This window comes from Chiloscyllium plagiosum, unplaced genomic scaffold, assembly GCF_037043375.1.
Source record: "Chiloscyllium plagiosum isolate Xiang-an unplaced genomic scaffold, Cpla_swu_hap1 HiC_scaffold_21, whole genome shotgun sequence".
In the NCBI taxonomy this organism is placed as follows: domain Eukaryota; kingdom Metazoa; phylum Chordata; class Chondrichthyes; order Orectolobiformes; family Hemiscylliidae; genus Chiloscyllium; species Chiloscyllium plagiosum.
In genome coordinates, this window is record NW_028270159.1 from 92,574,001 (window position 1) to 92,590,062 (window position 16,062).

Consider the following 16,062-nt stretch of genomic DNA (forward strand, 5'->3'; position numbering starts at 1 on the left):
AAGGTCAGAGTGACTTAAACCCAACTCCTGTGCTGGGCACTGCTTCCCTCCCCTTCCCTAATGACCAGGACTTGGGGCTGAGTCTGTATCTCTTCAGCTCAGCTGCTTCAACACAAACAACAAAATAGTTTGTTCTGCTGCTTGGTAATTCTTAATGAATAATTTCATTTTTACAGATAGAAGTGATAGATACATTCAATGGAATGGTGCCTTTTTTCACTGATCCCCGAGTAGAGAAACATTGAAAGGTGTCCCTGTAACCCCGTATTGAATACAGTTGGAAAACCAGCACTGCCCTCATCTGTTACCATAGTGACAGGTTATTTCGTTGCTGAAACATTGATCTGATATCAGAAAAACCTGAATAGATTGACTAATGAGTAAGTTTGATCGATTGATGAATTTGGGTAAAGGGATATTTCAGCACATTCTTCAGCTGCTGCCTGAACTTAGTCTGGGTCACAGCGTAAATCGCAGTGTTGGTGCAGCAACTGAGGAGCTGCAGCATGAAGCCCAATTCCCGCACAAAGCGATGCAGATACACAGAGGCATGTGCCAAATTAAACATCCGATTCCATACCGAATACAGCATTAATGTTGACCATAACAGGATGAAATTGGCCGAGATCACAAACAATAAAATGATAGATGTTTTTCGATTTTGCATTTCTGTATCATGGTGAATATCCCCATTAGTGTGAATCCGGAGTCTCCTGCGGGCTCTGCTGGTCACTAATATATGTCTGATGGTGAAAACATTGAGCAACAGAATCAGGAGAAATGGGACACACGGGGTTAGAATGTGATGGACGAACTCGATTGTGACCCAGACACGAGAAGATAGAACACCGTTCATTGTGTAACAAAACCAGGGAGCGTTTGCCGACCGATAAAGACCTGTGAGCATGAAATACCAGAAAATGTTCTTGAAACAGCTCAGCACAGTCACTGTTCCCAGAACCACAGCCGCCGTTTTCTCACTGCAATATTTATTTTTCAGCTTCTGGCAACAAATGGCTACAAATCGATCAAAAGTGAAAGTGACGGTGAACCAGACAGAGCAGTCAGTGGCTGCATAAAGCAGGACGGCGTGGATATTACACACGGGGATGTCCCCCAGGAAATAAAACTGCTCCCGATAAACAATGGGAATGTGTCTCAGTATCAGGTCGAGGATAATGATCAGTAGATCCGTCACTGCCATGGCCCCCAGGTAACGTCTGACACATGGAGACAATCCACAATCTTTGTAAAGCAGGATGAAGATCGTCATGACGTTAACTGTGAGGAAGGAAAACCAACAATTTAGACATTAACCTGAAGGATATTTTACAATTGATTGAGATCGGAGTGAGATTTTCAAGATGAAATATTCAGAGATTTATTGATGCAGTTGTACCTGGAATAACACATGGTAAATTCTGAATTACTGACAGAAGTGTGATGTAATACAGAAGAAACCCTACCTCCCTAAACGCACAGACATGCATCTATCAGAACAGATGGATTCTAGAACAATCCCATACACTCGATCACTCAAAAGCAGACAGGTCACTTCTTTACAGTTCCTAAGGCAGAGAGTAAACATTGCCGTCCTGAAGAATTCTCTTGCACTTCTTTGAAGACAAACGGACGTTAGAAGTGCTTGTCTTTTAGTCTAAATTGTGGTCATTCGATTCTCTGATGTGATGAAATGTAAATGTAAGGGAAAACCCTTTAACTGCCTGAGGAGACTTCGGAACAGTGTTTCCTTCTCCATGGATGGGATCTTTGCCCTTGGGATTTTATTTTCTTTCAATTAAATGTCATCCGGCTGTTCACAAATATTGATGGTTTTAGAATGTTTTGGAGAATGTTGCTTATAGCATGATCAAGTGAATGTTGGATATAAATTTTTCAGGGGTCAGTTCCAGAATGTTCGGGGAATGTGGGTTGTAGAATTTACCGAGAAATGTTGGTAAAATAATGTTCTGAAGAGTGTTGGTTATAGATTGTTCCAGGGAAGGTGAGTCAGAGACTGTTCTGGAGAATGCTGTTTATAGACTGTTCCAGAGAATGTTGGTTATAGAATGTGTTTAGACAATGTCAATAATAGAATATTTTGGGAATGTTTGTGATGGACTGTTCAGAGAATGTGACTTGTAGAATGTTCCAGAGAATGCCATTTATAGAATGATCCGGAGAATGTCAGTCATAGACTGTTCCAGAGGAATGTTGGTTATAGAATGTTCCGGAGAATATCAGTTTGAGAATGTGATAGCATCATAAAAAGCCGCATCACTAAGGCCCTTCTGTCCATTAGGTTTGGTGAAATCCACTCAGCGCCCATGGTGGAAATCTTTCTCCAAACCCAACTCAACTGGCAATTTACGCACAGAAACAATAAGATTAAGCCAAAAACCTGAACATTTGATATACGATTCTCTGTTTACAATCATACAGATGTCAACTTTTACTTGGAAATCTCCCCACCTCGTTTTATATTTTGTATTACATCCCCAAATATAAAAGGTCCTTGATGTTCAGTTCCAAAAATCAGACACCCTGGAGCAAGGACACTCTCATGTCATTAAATTGTATCCATTTACCTCAAGGTGTGCATTGAGTTCCTCAATCATTTTTGAGACTACAATATCCATTCAGATATACTGTCTTTCATTCAGCTTTTTAAGCCGTTATTCCCTGCTACATTGTCACCTTTATTCCTTATTTTGACCAGTCAGGAAACAGTCTGACATTGCCATTACACACAGAATCAAACCTGAAGCCCCATCATCATCCCTGGGTATGTCCTGTCCCACACGGCAGGACAGACCCACCAATATTGATGGCACCGTGCTGTACAGTCAATAAAGGTCTTGGTGACAGGTTAAAGATGGTCAAGGAAAGCACCTGATGATGGAAATCTCCTGCCTCCACACCAGCCAGCACACAGTTCTGCTGGAGGGAAATGCTCAGCCCCATATTGAAGACCATCCAATGAGATAAATCAGTCTTTACCAGTTTAACAGAAAATAACAACAGCACAGACCCTGCTGGGTCCTCAACTATGTGCAAATTATATCAACGGTATAAACAGATGGAACAAATATATTCTCACTAAATTCGGCAATGATGCTGAGATAGGAAGGAAACAAAGTTATCAAGTGGAGGTGGAGGATCTGTAAATGGATAAGCAGGAAACAACCATTTCGCAGATGAAATGTAGCGTGGCTAACTGTGAACCTGTGAAGTTTTCAGGAAGAATACAAGGCCATACATTACACAATTGGAGCTAGATTGCAGCACCTAGTCCAAACACTTGAAGTGTTGCTCCATCTCCCTGATGGTCTGATCCCTAATGTTCCCATTGCTCTCAGGAAACACGAGATATTGTTATGTGGTTGGCTGGCGGTGGGAAGTGGTGAGGAGCAGGGTGTTGTGAACCGTGTCCGAAGGAAGTGGCCTCATCTGAGAGGCGATTCTTTCTTTCTACGTGGGGACCTGAAGACAATGGAAATGGCTGACTGCTTCTGAAAGAAGAGGCCGTGGCTGGTGCCAGGACAGTGGGTATTCACCAACATGATGGACTGTGCATGGTCACTCTGCACCATTAATGGAGTGAGAGGTCCTTCAGTTCCTCTAACTCTCCCCATTGACATGGGGACCCCGCAGAGCCACGTTCACCATCGGCAATCCCACTATACTGGAAAAACAAGCGCAGACCTGGCAGCTACCTGCTGAGGGAGGAAAGATTGTATTCACCTCATCCGCCATATATATCCTCCGTCACCGAATGGTGACATTGATGTTGAGATACTGGGAGATGATAGATATGTTTCCCACACCTGGCTGGAGAGTTCCGGATCTGAGAAGCTGAATGAAACAGTGACCCTAACAGCCCCTGACAGCACCGTCCTCTCCCTGGTGTGAAGCTGCAGGTCGTGTTGAAGGAGGTGACACTGCTCTGTGACCAGCTCCTTGTTCAACCAGGGTCCCCTCACACTCTGCTTCTGGGTTAAGTGTCGCTTGGGAAGCTATTCTTGGAAAACCTGGAGTGGATACGGCAGATCCCTTTCCCCACCCACACTCACTCCGCGGATTCAGAGCTTCCCCTATCTCCAGCCCCTGCTCCATTTGTTGTTCACGTTACAGAACCAGATGCTGTAACTACAGTCCCCATACTCCATCCAGAGTTGGTCCCGAAATCCTCAGGTCACCCTGAATGTCTGAGTCAGCTCACAGCTCAATCTCCAGCAAACCACGCCCAGCCCCTACACTAACGTTTCAATAACAGGAGTCAGTAAGAAGCCCCTCAGCTACAAGTCAGACGTCTGATCCTTTACAATAATACTCAGCGGTTTCCCCGTGTTACTGACTGCACGATCAACTGAGGGGGACAAACACAGGCGTTCAGTGGACAGGCACAGACCAAGTTACAAGGATGTGTGTCAAAGCTGCTGTAAACCCCTGTCCCACACGGAGCGTTACATGGGACACACCGGGAAGTGAACAACAGCCCGACACATAATTTTTTCTTGTTTCTGAGCTTCACAATGGCAGCAATCGATAGACTCGGTAGCCAAAAACCAAGGCCAGGGAAAGGTACAGAGGGGCACAACGATTCATATTAAAGACAAAAACAGATAATTAATTAACTGAGAACATGTTGTGTAAACGTGGAGAAGAAGACAATGGAGTGGGACTACCTGGAGGAGTGAGAGTTTGAAGACTACTGTCACAACAATGAGAAAAGTGAATAAAAACATTGCCAGATCAGCTTAAATGGTTCATTCCATTGGATTCTGAGTCTCCCTGAGAATTAGCCCAGACACCATAAGCTGGGAGAAAATGGCAACCCAGCAGGAGGCTGGAAGAACACAGCAAGCCGGACAACATCAGGAGGTGGAGAAATCGATTTCTCTGGAGTATCCATTCCTCCGAACTGGGGGTGGGATGTAGGGGCAGCTGCAGAGAAAGGGGGTGGTGGGGGCAGGATGGAGAAGTGGAGATAGGTGAAGACATGTCAAAGGTACAACCTATTAGTCAATGGGAGGACTAAATCCGGTTGGTGGCAGGGAGCAGTGGAAGTGATGGGGAGGGTTGGGAAGGGAGTCAGGAGATGGGAAGGAAGGCTTTATGAAATTGGACAACTCAATTGTGAGTCCTCTGGGCGCTAGGCTGTCCAGGGGGAAGATGAGATGTTAGTTATAGTTGTCAAGAACAAAGAGAAGAACAGTGAAAATTTACAGGCCGGGAACACGCCCTTCGGCCCTCCAAGCCTGAGCCAATCCAAATCCACTGGCAAAATCTGTCGTCCAATTCCTAAGCATCTGTATCCCTCTGCTCCCCACCTACTCGTGCATCTGTCCAGATACTTCTTAAATGAATCGACCGTGCTTGCCTCTACCATCTCTGCTGGCAACGCATTCCATCCACCCACCACCCTCTGTGTGAAGTACTTGCCGCGTGTATCCCCCTTGAGCTTTTCACCTCACACCTTGAAAGTGTGACCTCACGATATTGAATCCTTCACCCGGAGAAAAAGCTTAATTTTATCCCCCCTGTCTATACCGTTCATGATTTTATAGACCTCAATCAGGACTCCCCCAATCTCCTTTTTTCCAAAGAAAACAATCTTAACCTACTCAACCTCTCTTCATAGCTAGCACTTTGAATACCAGGCAACATCCTCGTAAACCTTCTCTGCACCCTCTCCAAAGCGTCCACATCCTTTTGGTAATGTGGCAACCAGAACTGTACACAATATTCTAAATGCGGCCGAACCAATGTCTTGTATAATTTTAACATGACTTGCCAGGTTCTTATACGTAATACCCCGTCCAATGAAGGCAAGCATACTATATGCCTTCTTGACCACTTTATCTACTTGTGCAGCAACTTTCAGGAAACAATGGACCTACACTCCCAGATCTCTCTGCCCATCAGCCTATCCCAAGACTCTTCCATTCATTGTATAATTCGGTCTAGAATTAGTCTTGCCTAAATGCATCACCTCACATTTGTCTGGGTTGAACTCCATCTGCCACTTTTCCGCCCAACTATTCAGTCTATCCATATCCTCCTGTATTTTTGACAGTCCCTTACTCTTCCAGCTATCCCACAAATCTTCGTGTCATCTGCAAACTTGCTGATCATTCCAACAGTGCCCGCTTCCAGATCATTTCTTTATCATTTATAGAATTTCTTCGGTGTGGGAACAGCCCCTTTGGCCCAACAAGTCCACACCAACACTCCGAAGAGGATCCCACACAAACCTATCCTCCTCCCGAATTAGTTGACATTTGCCCCGACTAATGTCCCATGCCTCACATCCCTGAACACGGTGGGCAACTTAGCACGCCCAATTCACTCAATCTGCACACCTTTGGATTGTTCAAGGAAACCAGAGCACTTAGAGGTGGTCATGTCGGAAAGGGAATGGTTGGGGGAATTGAAATGGGCTATGACTGGGAGGATGGTGATGTTGGCAAGGGAATGGTTGGGGGAATTGAAATGGGAAATGACAGGGAGGATGGTGATGTTGGCAAGGGAGTGGTTGTGGGAAATGAAATGGGCAGTAATTAGAAGGACGGTGATGTTGGAAAGGGAATGGTTGGGGGAACTGAAATGGGCAGTGACTGGGAGGACAGTAATGTTGGAAAAGGAATGGTTAGGGCAATTGTAATGGGCAGTGACTGGGAGGACGGTGATGTTGGAAAAGGAATGGTTAGGATAGGTGAAATGGGCAGTGACTGGGAGGATGGTGATGTTGGAAAAGGAATGGTTATGGCTATTGAAATGGGCAGTGACTGGGAGGTCGGTCGGCTCCTGCGGACTTGGCTGAGATGCTCGGTGAACCGTTTCCTAAGTTTACATTCGGTCTGCCCGAAGTTGAACTGGGTTGGAAGTGAGGCAGGTGAAGCTCTGTCACACCTGGAAGGACTGTTTGGGGCCCTGCGTGGTTTAGCGTCTTTCCCGTTGCAGGGCAATGTTCCTGGGGCGGGGGTAGGGGAGCTGTCAGTTGGGAGAGTGTCACAAATCGAAGGCTCTCAAAGGGAACGGTCCTTGTGTAAGGCAGAGATGGGGAGAGCATTTTCAGGAAGACGAAATAGAAAGAGAGGACCGGGGTATATTTCACACTTAAAAGGGACTTACCTCGAGAATCAGCTGCCTTTGTTCCACAACAGCGGGTGCGGGGAGAGAAAGGAGCTGAAGTGGAGCAGGGAGAGAGAGGACCTGAGTGGGGGTGGGGAGAGAGGGGACCTGAGTGGAGTGGGGAGAGTGAGGAGCTGAGTGGGAACCCGTAGAGTGAGGAGCTGAGTGGGAGCGGAGAGAGTGAGGAGTTGAGTGGAAGAGCGGAGAGTGAGGAGCTGAGTGGGAGCGGCGATAGTGAGGAGCTGAGTGGGAGCAGGGAGAGAGAGGACCTGAGTGGGAGTGGGGAGAGTGAGGAGCTGAGTGGGAACCCGGAGAGTGAGGAGCTGAGTGGGAGCGGAGAGAGTGAGGAGCTCAGTGAGAGCGGGGAGAGTGAGCAGCTGAGTGGAAGAGGGGAGAGTGAGGAGCTGACTGAGAGCAGGGAGAGTGAGGAGCTGAGTGGGAGCGGCGAAAGTGAGGAGCTGAGTGGGAATGGGGACAGTGAGGAGCGGAATTCGAGCATGGAGAGAGAGGAGCTGAATTGGAGAGGGGAGAGTGAGGAGCTGAATTGGAGCAGGAAGACAGAGGAGCTAAGTGGTAACATTGAGAGTGAGGGGCTGGGTAGGAGCGACGAGAGTGAGGAGCTGAGTGGGAGCTGGGAGAGCTCGCCAGAGGAAGGCAGCAGTAGACGTGTTCATGGCACCGTGGCTGGCTCTGCTGTACAGAAGGGCAGGGTAAAGAGTGGAAGAGCTCTAGTCAGAGGGGATTCAATTGTAGAGGAGCAGGTGGGCAGTTCTGTGGTTGGAAACGAGTCTCCCGAATGATTTGTTGCCTCCAAGGTGTACAGGTCTGGGATGTCTCAGATCGGTTGCAGAACATTCTCGAGGGGGAGGGTGAACAGCCAGTTGTCGTGGTGCATAAAGGTACAAACAATAATGGTAAAGAAAACGGATGAGGGCCTACAAGCAGAATTCAGGGAGTCTGGAGCCATGTTAAAAGGTCGGACCTCATAGGTTGTAATCTCAATATTGCTACCGGTGCCACGTGCTAGTCAGAGGGATAGAATAAACATGATGAGTGATTGGCTTGACAGATGGTGCATTATGGAGGGGTTTAAATTTTTGGGACATTGCGACCGGTTCTGGGGGAGGTGGCACTATTACAAATTGGACGGTCTCCACCTGGGCTGGACTGGAACTAATGTCGTTGGGGGTCCTTTTGGTAACGCTGTTGGGGAGGGTTTAAACTGACAGTGAGGAGGTAGTAACTAAAGCCTGTAATAAACTAGATAATGAAGTCAGCACGATGAAGGTGAAGAGGAGGCAGGGAGCAGATGATGAACATAAAGGGGCTGGTGGTCTGAGGTTCAGTTGTTTTAATACAAGAAGTGTCATAGATAAGTTAGATGAACTAAGAGCTTGGATTAGAATCTGGGAATATGACGTTATTGGTATCACTGAAACTTGGTTGTGGGAAGGGCATGATTGGCAGTGAAATATCCCAAGATATCGATGCTTCAAGCAGGATAGAAAGGGAGGTAAAGGGGTGGAGGAGTTGCATTCCTGGTCAGAGAGAATGTCACAGCTGGGCTGAAGGAGTACACTCGAGCAGTGAGGCAATATGGACAAAGTTCAGAGACAGGAATGGTGCAGTAACAATGTTAGGGCTGTACTACAGGCATCCCAACAGCAAGCGGGAGATAGACGTCCAAATATTAAAAGGAACATGGAAAGATGGAGGAGCAACATGTTCGTTGTTTTGGAAAATTTTAATTTTCCCAACAATGACTGGGATTCATTTCGTGTTAGACCATGGAGCAGAATTTGTAAGGAGCATCCACGGGGATTTTTTTTTAGAGCAGTATGTAAATAGTCCAACTAGGGAAGGGACCACTGGATCTGGTGTTGGGGAATGAGCCTGGCCAGGTGGTTGAAGATTCAGTCGGGTATTATTTTAGGAATAGTGATGACAATTTCGGAAGTTTTAGAACACTCATGGACAAAGATGAAAGTGGTCCGAAAGGAAGAGTGCAAAATTGAGGGAAGCCAACTATACCAAAATTCAGCAGGAGCTGGGGAACGGCTGTTTGAAGGTAAATCCACCTTCGATATGCCTTTAAAGAAAGGTTTATTAGATTTCAGAAGAGGTATGATCCTGTGAAAATGAGGGATAGAAATGGCAAGATTAGGGATCTGTGCATGACAGGTGAAGTTGTGAGACTAGCTAACAGGAAAAAGGATGCATACAAAAAGCCGAGACTGCTGAACAGAGCCAAAGCTTTGGAAGAACATTGGGAATCTAGGATCAATTTGAAACGAGAAACTATGAGGGTTAAAACGGGTCATGAGATATCTTTAGCAAATAGGGTTAAATTAAATCCCAAAGTCGTTTTTATTCATATATAAGGAACTAGAGGGTAACAAGAGAAAGGGTTGATCTACTCAAGGTCAAAGGAAGAGAGTTACGTGTGGAGTCAGAGAAAATTGGTGAGATTCTTAAAAAATACTTTGTATTGGTATTCACCAAGGAGAGGGATATGATGGATGCTGAGGTTAGGGATAGATCTTTGAGTACTCTAATTCAAGTCAGCATAAGGAGGGAGGGAGTTCTCGGTATTCTAAAAGGTAGACAAGTACCTAGGTCAGATGGTATCTACCTTAGGTTATTGAGGGAAGCTAGAGAAGAAATAGTTCGGGCTTTAACAGATATCTTTGCAGCATCCTTGAACACTGGAGAATTGCTAATACTGTCCCATTGTTTAAGCAGCGAGGCAGGGATTCTCCAGAAAATTATAGACCTTACGTCCGTGTTAGGGAAGCTGCTGGAGAAGATATTGAGGGATAGAATAATTTCCATTTGGAAGAAAATGGGTTTATCAGTAAGAGTTAGCATGGTTTTGTGTGGGAAGATTCATGTCTTACAAACTTAAGGAGGTGGCAACATTGGGGGAAGAGCTATATTCATGAAGTTTAAGTAAGACATTTAATAAGGTTCCCCATGGTAGGCTGATGGAGAAGGTAAAGTCGCCTGGTATCCTGGGTGTTCTTGCTACATGTATGGAGAACGGTCTGGGCAATAGAGTAGTAGGGGAAAGGAGTTTCTCAAAATGGATACCTGTGACCAGTGTTGGGAGTGTGTTGCTCGAAAAGCACAGCAGGTCAGGCAACATCTGAGCAGCAGGAAAATCGGCATTTCGAGTCAGAGCCTTTCATCAGGAATAAGGCTGGGAGCTCCAGCTTTTCCAGCAACACACTATCAACTTTGTTCTAAAGCATCTGCAGGCCTCACTGTCACCTGTGACCAGTTGCAGATTCTACTGGATCTGAGCTGGGACGACTCTTGTTTGTGATATATATATATATATATATATATATATATATATATAAATGATGTGGAGCAAGGTACAGGTTGGCTGAACAGCAAGTTTGCAGAGGACATAAAGATTAGATTAGATTACATACAGTGTGGAAACAGGCCCTTCGGCCCAACAAGTCCACGCCAACCCTCCGAAAAGGAACACACTCAGTACCATTCCCCTCCATTTACCTCTTCAACTAACACTACGGGCAAATTAGCATGGCCAATTCACCTAACCTGCACATTTTTGGACTCTGGGAGGAACTGGAGCACCCGGAGGAAACCTACGCAGACACAGGGAGAAGTGAAAACTGCACACAGACAGTTGCCTACGGTGGGAATGGAACCGGGTCTCTGGCACTGTGAGGCAACAGTGCTAATCACTGTGCCACTGTGCTGCCCAGTGGAGTAGCAGATAGGGAAAAGGACTGCCAGAGAATAGAGCAAAATATAGATAAATTGGAAAGATGGGCAGAGAAATAGCAAATGGAATTCAAGCCGCTGTGAGGCAGCAGTGCTATCCACTGTGCCAGTGTGCCGCACCATCGATAGTCAGGGGTGAGGTGTCGGAACACTGGAGGTTGGCAAACGTAGTGCCACTGTTTAAGAAGGGTGATAAGGACAAGCCAGGGAACTACAGACCAGCGAGCCTGACTTTGGAGGTGGGCAAGTTGTTGGAGGGAATCCTGAGGGACAGGATGTACATCTATTTGGAAAGGCAAATACTGATTAGGGATAGTCAACATGTAGGGTGTGGGTTTGCTCGCTGAGTTGTAGATTTGGTGTCCAGACGTTTCATTACCTGGTTAGGTAACATCATCAATGGCGACCTCCAAGTGAAGTGAAGCTGTTGTCTCCTGCTTTCTAATTATATCTTTTTCCTGGATAGGGTTCCTAGGGTTTGTGGTGATGTCTTTTCCTGTTCGTTTTCTGAGGGGTTGATAGATGGCATCTAAATCTCTGTGTTTGTTTATGGCGCTGTGGTTGGAGTGCCAGGCCTCTATGAATTCTCTGGCATGCCTTTTCTTAGCCTGTCCCAGGATAGATGTGTTGTCCCAGTCGAAAAAAAGCCACCATTAAGTTACTTTAATGGGTAATAATTGTGTTATTGGAGGAGAATTTCAAGAGTTGGAGTCAAGTAGTGATGAGTTAATAAAAAGTGGGCTCAGTTTTGCTATTTAGTGTTCACTGTTAGAGTTAGGGAAAGGAAATTGTTATTTTTCATTAAACAGTGGAAATCAGGAGTTTGCTTTCACTCCCTCAGTTTTTTTAACCAAATTACGAGGTGAGGCGAGCTTTCCTGGGGTGTTGGTTTTAATTAGCAGAGGGGCTAGACCTCTGCATTAAAACAGGTTGGTGTCAGGAGTGGGGAGTTACCTTTAATAAACCGAGTTCAAACCTCCAGGTATCGAGGACGATGATCAACGGAGTCAGAGGTGTGGACTACATGGGCAGACGGACTGTTGTTCCTGTCGCCACTGCCCCGTTTACCCTGCTGCCCCTTTGAGGGTCCATCCCTATCCGAGACAGAGGTGTCTCCCTCCAACACTGGGCTGGGGAACAGGCTTGTTGCTTGCCCCGTGTCAGGAGGCTGGTGTTTCTAGCGCCTGTCCCCCAGAGCAGGGCCATTTCCTCCACCCGGTGCTGCTGTTTGTGGAGCCCTCCCTGCACTGCCATGATACGCTGCCAATCGGTGACCAGGTTGCAGTTGCGGCACTGGCAATACTGCCAGATACATACCCGCTGCTCCTTCAGCCACACATCGAAACCATGGTTCCTGCATCGTCTTTCTTAAAGTGACCATGCAGTCTTTCGATTTTGTAAATTAATACATATAGTATATTCTCCTCTTACCCCTGGGCTCGAACTTTCTTCACTCACCAGTGCGCATGTGTTTCAAAATTCATCTGAAAATTGAAATATTCCAGTCCCACTGTTCTCATTTGTTGATGTCACAAACAACATCTTCCACAAAGGCCTGCAGATGTATTAAAAATTATTTCTGAACGTATGCTGGCTTTGTTAATTCATATCATTGCTCTCCAATTATCCAGTTACCACCTTCCTCACAAAACGTGCTCATATCTTTTACCAACTGACATCAAATAATTCCCTCTGCATCAAGTATTAAAATTTGCAGCCATAGTATCTACTCACTACTGTCTATGATATGTCACAGAATCGAAAGGGATTTGAAGAACTTTTACTTCACTCAGTAGTCTGGAAAATGCCTCATAGAATCAAGGAATTTACTGATCAAAAGAGGCAATTGACCATCATCTCTGTATCGGCTCCCAAAAGAGCTGACCAACACGCTCCATCTGCAGCCCCATCTCCGCAGTCCTTGAAATTCATCACTTATTTGGTGCAGCAATTACCACACTTCAATGCAAGCAGTTTTTCAAGTAATTGCTCTTTCATAATTCAAATTTCATGCACTTCCTCATCTACACCAGTCACCCTGTTCCCTAATACTTCTGCAAGATTTTCTGTTCCTTTCGCTGTGGAGATTGAACCAACCTCTGGGGACAGAGAACGTTCAAATGAATACCTCAGAGGATGGCACGATGGCACGTGGTGGATATGACACCAATTCTTGCACAGAAAGTTCCAGAATCAAAATAATTCACTTCATGTTAAGTATCAGCACAGCCCTCTCCTGGTGTGAGACCATAGGTTATGCTGAAATAAATTACACAGCGCTGTGACCATCTCATTGTCTAAACAAACCGGCTTCACACATTGCACCTGGAATAGGTTCAACATTGAAAAATAATCCAGGAAATCCCAAAGAGGAGATTGTAGTGCCCTGCTCCCCACTGTTTACAGAGCTTCCCTTCTCTGCAGTCTCTGCTCCATTTGTTAGCCGTGTTGAAGACCCCGATAGACTGAATGCCCTGCCCACACCTTGATCATAGTGGGTTCACCAGACCCTCAGCTGTCCCTGAATGAATGCAGCAGCTTGTACACAAACCTGAGTAAACCATTTACTGAACCTTCACTGATGTTACAGTGACAGGAGCAGGTCAAATACATGTATACATGGCACACCCACTATGTGTTGAAAATGCCTTCGTTGTCAGATTTGTTGTTGGTTGCTGATGAACCGTTACATCTTTTCACAGTCCCACTGACCTGAAATATTTGCAATTCCAGTCTCCATAGAAGTAGAATTGCACCATTTTCTGTACCTCAGTCACGATGACAGCAGCGCCACTATTGCATGGGGAGGTGATTAGAGAACACGGGGAGGCGATGGTCCAGCCAGTGGTCTATTAATCCAAGGATCCAGGTAATACCCAAGACCCTAGATTTGATCCAGCCAAGGGCAGATGTTGGAATTTGAATTCAATCAAATATGTGGAATTATGAATCAAATGAAACTATGAAACCATCGTTTGTTGTCAGGAAAACCCATCTGGCTCCCGAATGTCCTTCAGGGAAGGAAATTTACCACCGTCACCTGTTCTGGCCTATATTTGACTCCAGACTCTCAGCAACAGGGTTGACTCTCAGCTGCCCTTCGAAATGGCCAAGTCAACCAATCAGCTGTATCAATCACTACAAAGTCTCAGAGAAATGAAACTGAATGGGCCGAGGCACCTGCAGTTGGTCAAGAAGGCAGTTCAGCAGCATCTTCTCAAGGGCAATTGGCAGGGGAAATAAATGCTGGTCCAGTCAGCGATACCCATGTCCCATTAGTGAATATAAGGAGATGAACACACTCTGGGAAGAGACTGAGGGGACATAACTCAGTTTAAACAGGCACTTGGAATGATTTTCAAGAGTATAGGAATAGGCGAAAAACAAATAAGATTCATGGTATATTTTATTTCCATCCCAGCCGATCAACAATCCCTTTCTTTGCTTCTCTTTCTCTCCCTCTCCACCCCACCCACTCTCCTTCTGTTCGACTCAGTCCTTGTCCCCTTGACAACAAACAAATCCGTCCCTAAAATAATCACAATCTTTCAGTTTCAGTTCTCATTGTCAGTGGACTTGAAATGCGAACTCATTTTTTTCTCTTGACACAGGCAGGCAAATATCATCCTTTACCCCACTACTTCTTTTTTGTTTCCAAATGGCAGTATCTTCCTTTGTTTGATTTAACTCTTTTTTTTTAATTCCATGGGAATGTCGGCATCACTGGGAGGGACAGCATTTCATGACTGATTGACCTTGACGGTGAGGCCATTCCACAAGGCAGAATAGAGCTGAAAATGTGTTGCTGGAAAAGCGCAGCAGGTCAGGCAGCATCCAAGGAACAGGAGAATCGACGTTTAGGGCATAAGCCCTTCTTCAGGGCTAATGCCCGTAACGTCGATTCTCCTGTTCCTTGGATGCTGCCTGACCTGCTGCGCTTTTCCAGCAACACATTTTCAGCTCTGATCTCCAGCATCTGCAGCCCTCACTTTCTCACAAGGAAGAATAGAGCCAAGCACAATGTTATGAGTCTGAAGGCACACTTAACCCAAGCCAGAGAAGAATGTTCGATTTCTTTCCCAAACGATATCAGCGAAACAGCTCGGGTTTTAGACAAAATCCTTAGGGACTTATGGTTGTTATTATTGAAATTCAATTTTTTTCCAGTTCTAGTCATTTCAATTTAAGGTCTGTTATAAGTTGTTGTTTGATATGAATGAATGTCTTCAGATAATGAGCTTGAGTCTCTGAATATCCCTTCCAGTGTCATTAATACTCTGGCAGTGTCCATATCATGGATTTACTTTAGTGGCAAAAAACAAGTTTGTTCTGAAAATATTTGCAGCTGGAAGCATGACTAGAAGAGAGTTGCAACAGTAAAATCTGAATTTTACCAAGGCTTAGATAATTGTTGATTCAGCAACAGTTCTGAACTGCTGGGTGGAGTCTGGTGATATGATGGAGCTGGCAATGGACAGGTTTGATGATGGACACAATACCAAGACATAAATTGGTTCAGGGCAAAAAGGGGCCTCGACATTGTGAGCAGTCTCGGTATTAGATGCGTGTGAGGCAGAGGTCTGACATTTGTGGATAATGAATGTAGTTTTCAATTGAAACTGAAGTTAAAAGATTCTGTCCTTGTCAAACATAGACAACAGAAATAGCAATGGAGTTCAACATGGTTTAGGGAATGAATAAATGGATAGATATAAAGAGACTTACCAGGAACACCAACAACAGCGAGGATGGGATAGTAACCCGCCTGAATAATCAGCAGTACACCTTCTATCCGAAAAGATAATAAAGACCAGGAAAGAAAGTTAAGCCCCAAGGATAAACTCCTGTCCAATGTTGGAACGTTCGAGTTCATTGTTCTCAGATTCTGATCCATTGTTGGAACATTCCAGTCCATTGTTCTCAGATTCTGATCTCTCCTTTCCCTGTCTCTGCAGCTGCAGTTAGTGGTAGATGTGATGCAGTTGCAGAAACAATGGGATAATGCATCGAAAGAAGCCCTTACTAATAGTCGAGGGAAAGCCTCCAGTTACACAATTAGATTCCATGGAGATTTACAATAATCACAGTCACTGAATACACATTTCCAGTTAACCCCTTTTCAATACACACTTCCAGTTCACAACAATAATTGGACTGGATTGGATGTTG

The 16,062-nt window shown here is 45.3% G+C and overlaps 1 protein-coding gene across 1 annotated transcript; it reads right to left on the reverse strand.

Annotated features, from left to right (window-relative positions):
* Nucleotides 1-373: 373 nt before the first annotated feature.
* Nucleotides 374-15,820, reverse strand: LOC148146496 (putative G protein-coupled receptor 139). The gene is made up of 2 exons (XM_087998669.1): nt 15,619-15,820; nt 374-1,281 (listed from the first exon to the last, which is right to left on the reverse strand). Exons 1-2 carry the CDS (start codon nt 15,806-15,808, stop codon nt 374-376), a joined length of 1,098 nt encoding a protein of 365 aa, XP_087854795.1. The 5' UTR covers nt 15,809-15,820.
* Between the last annotated feature and the right edge of the window lie 242 nt (nt 15,821-16,062).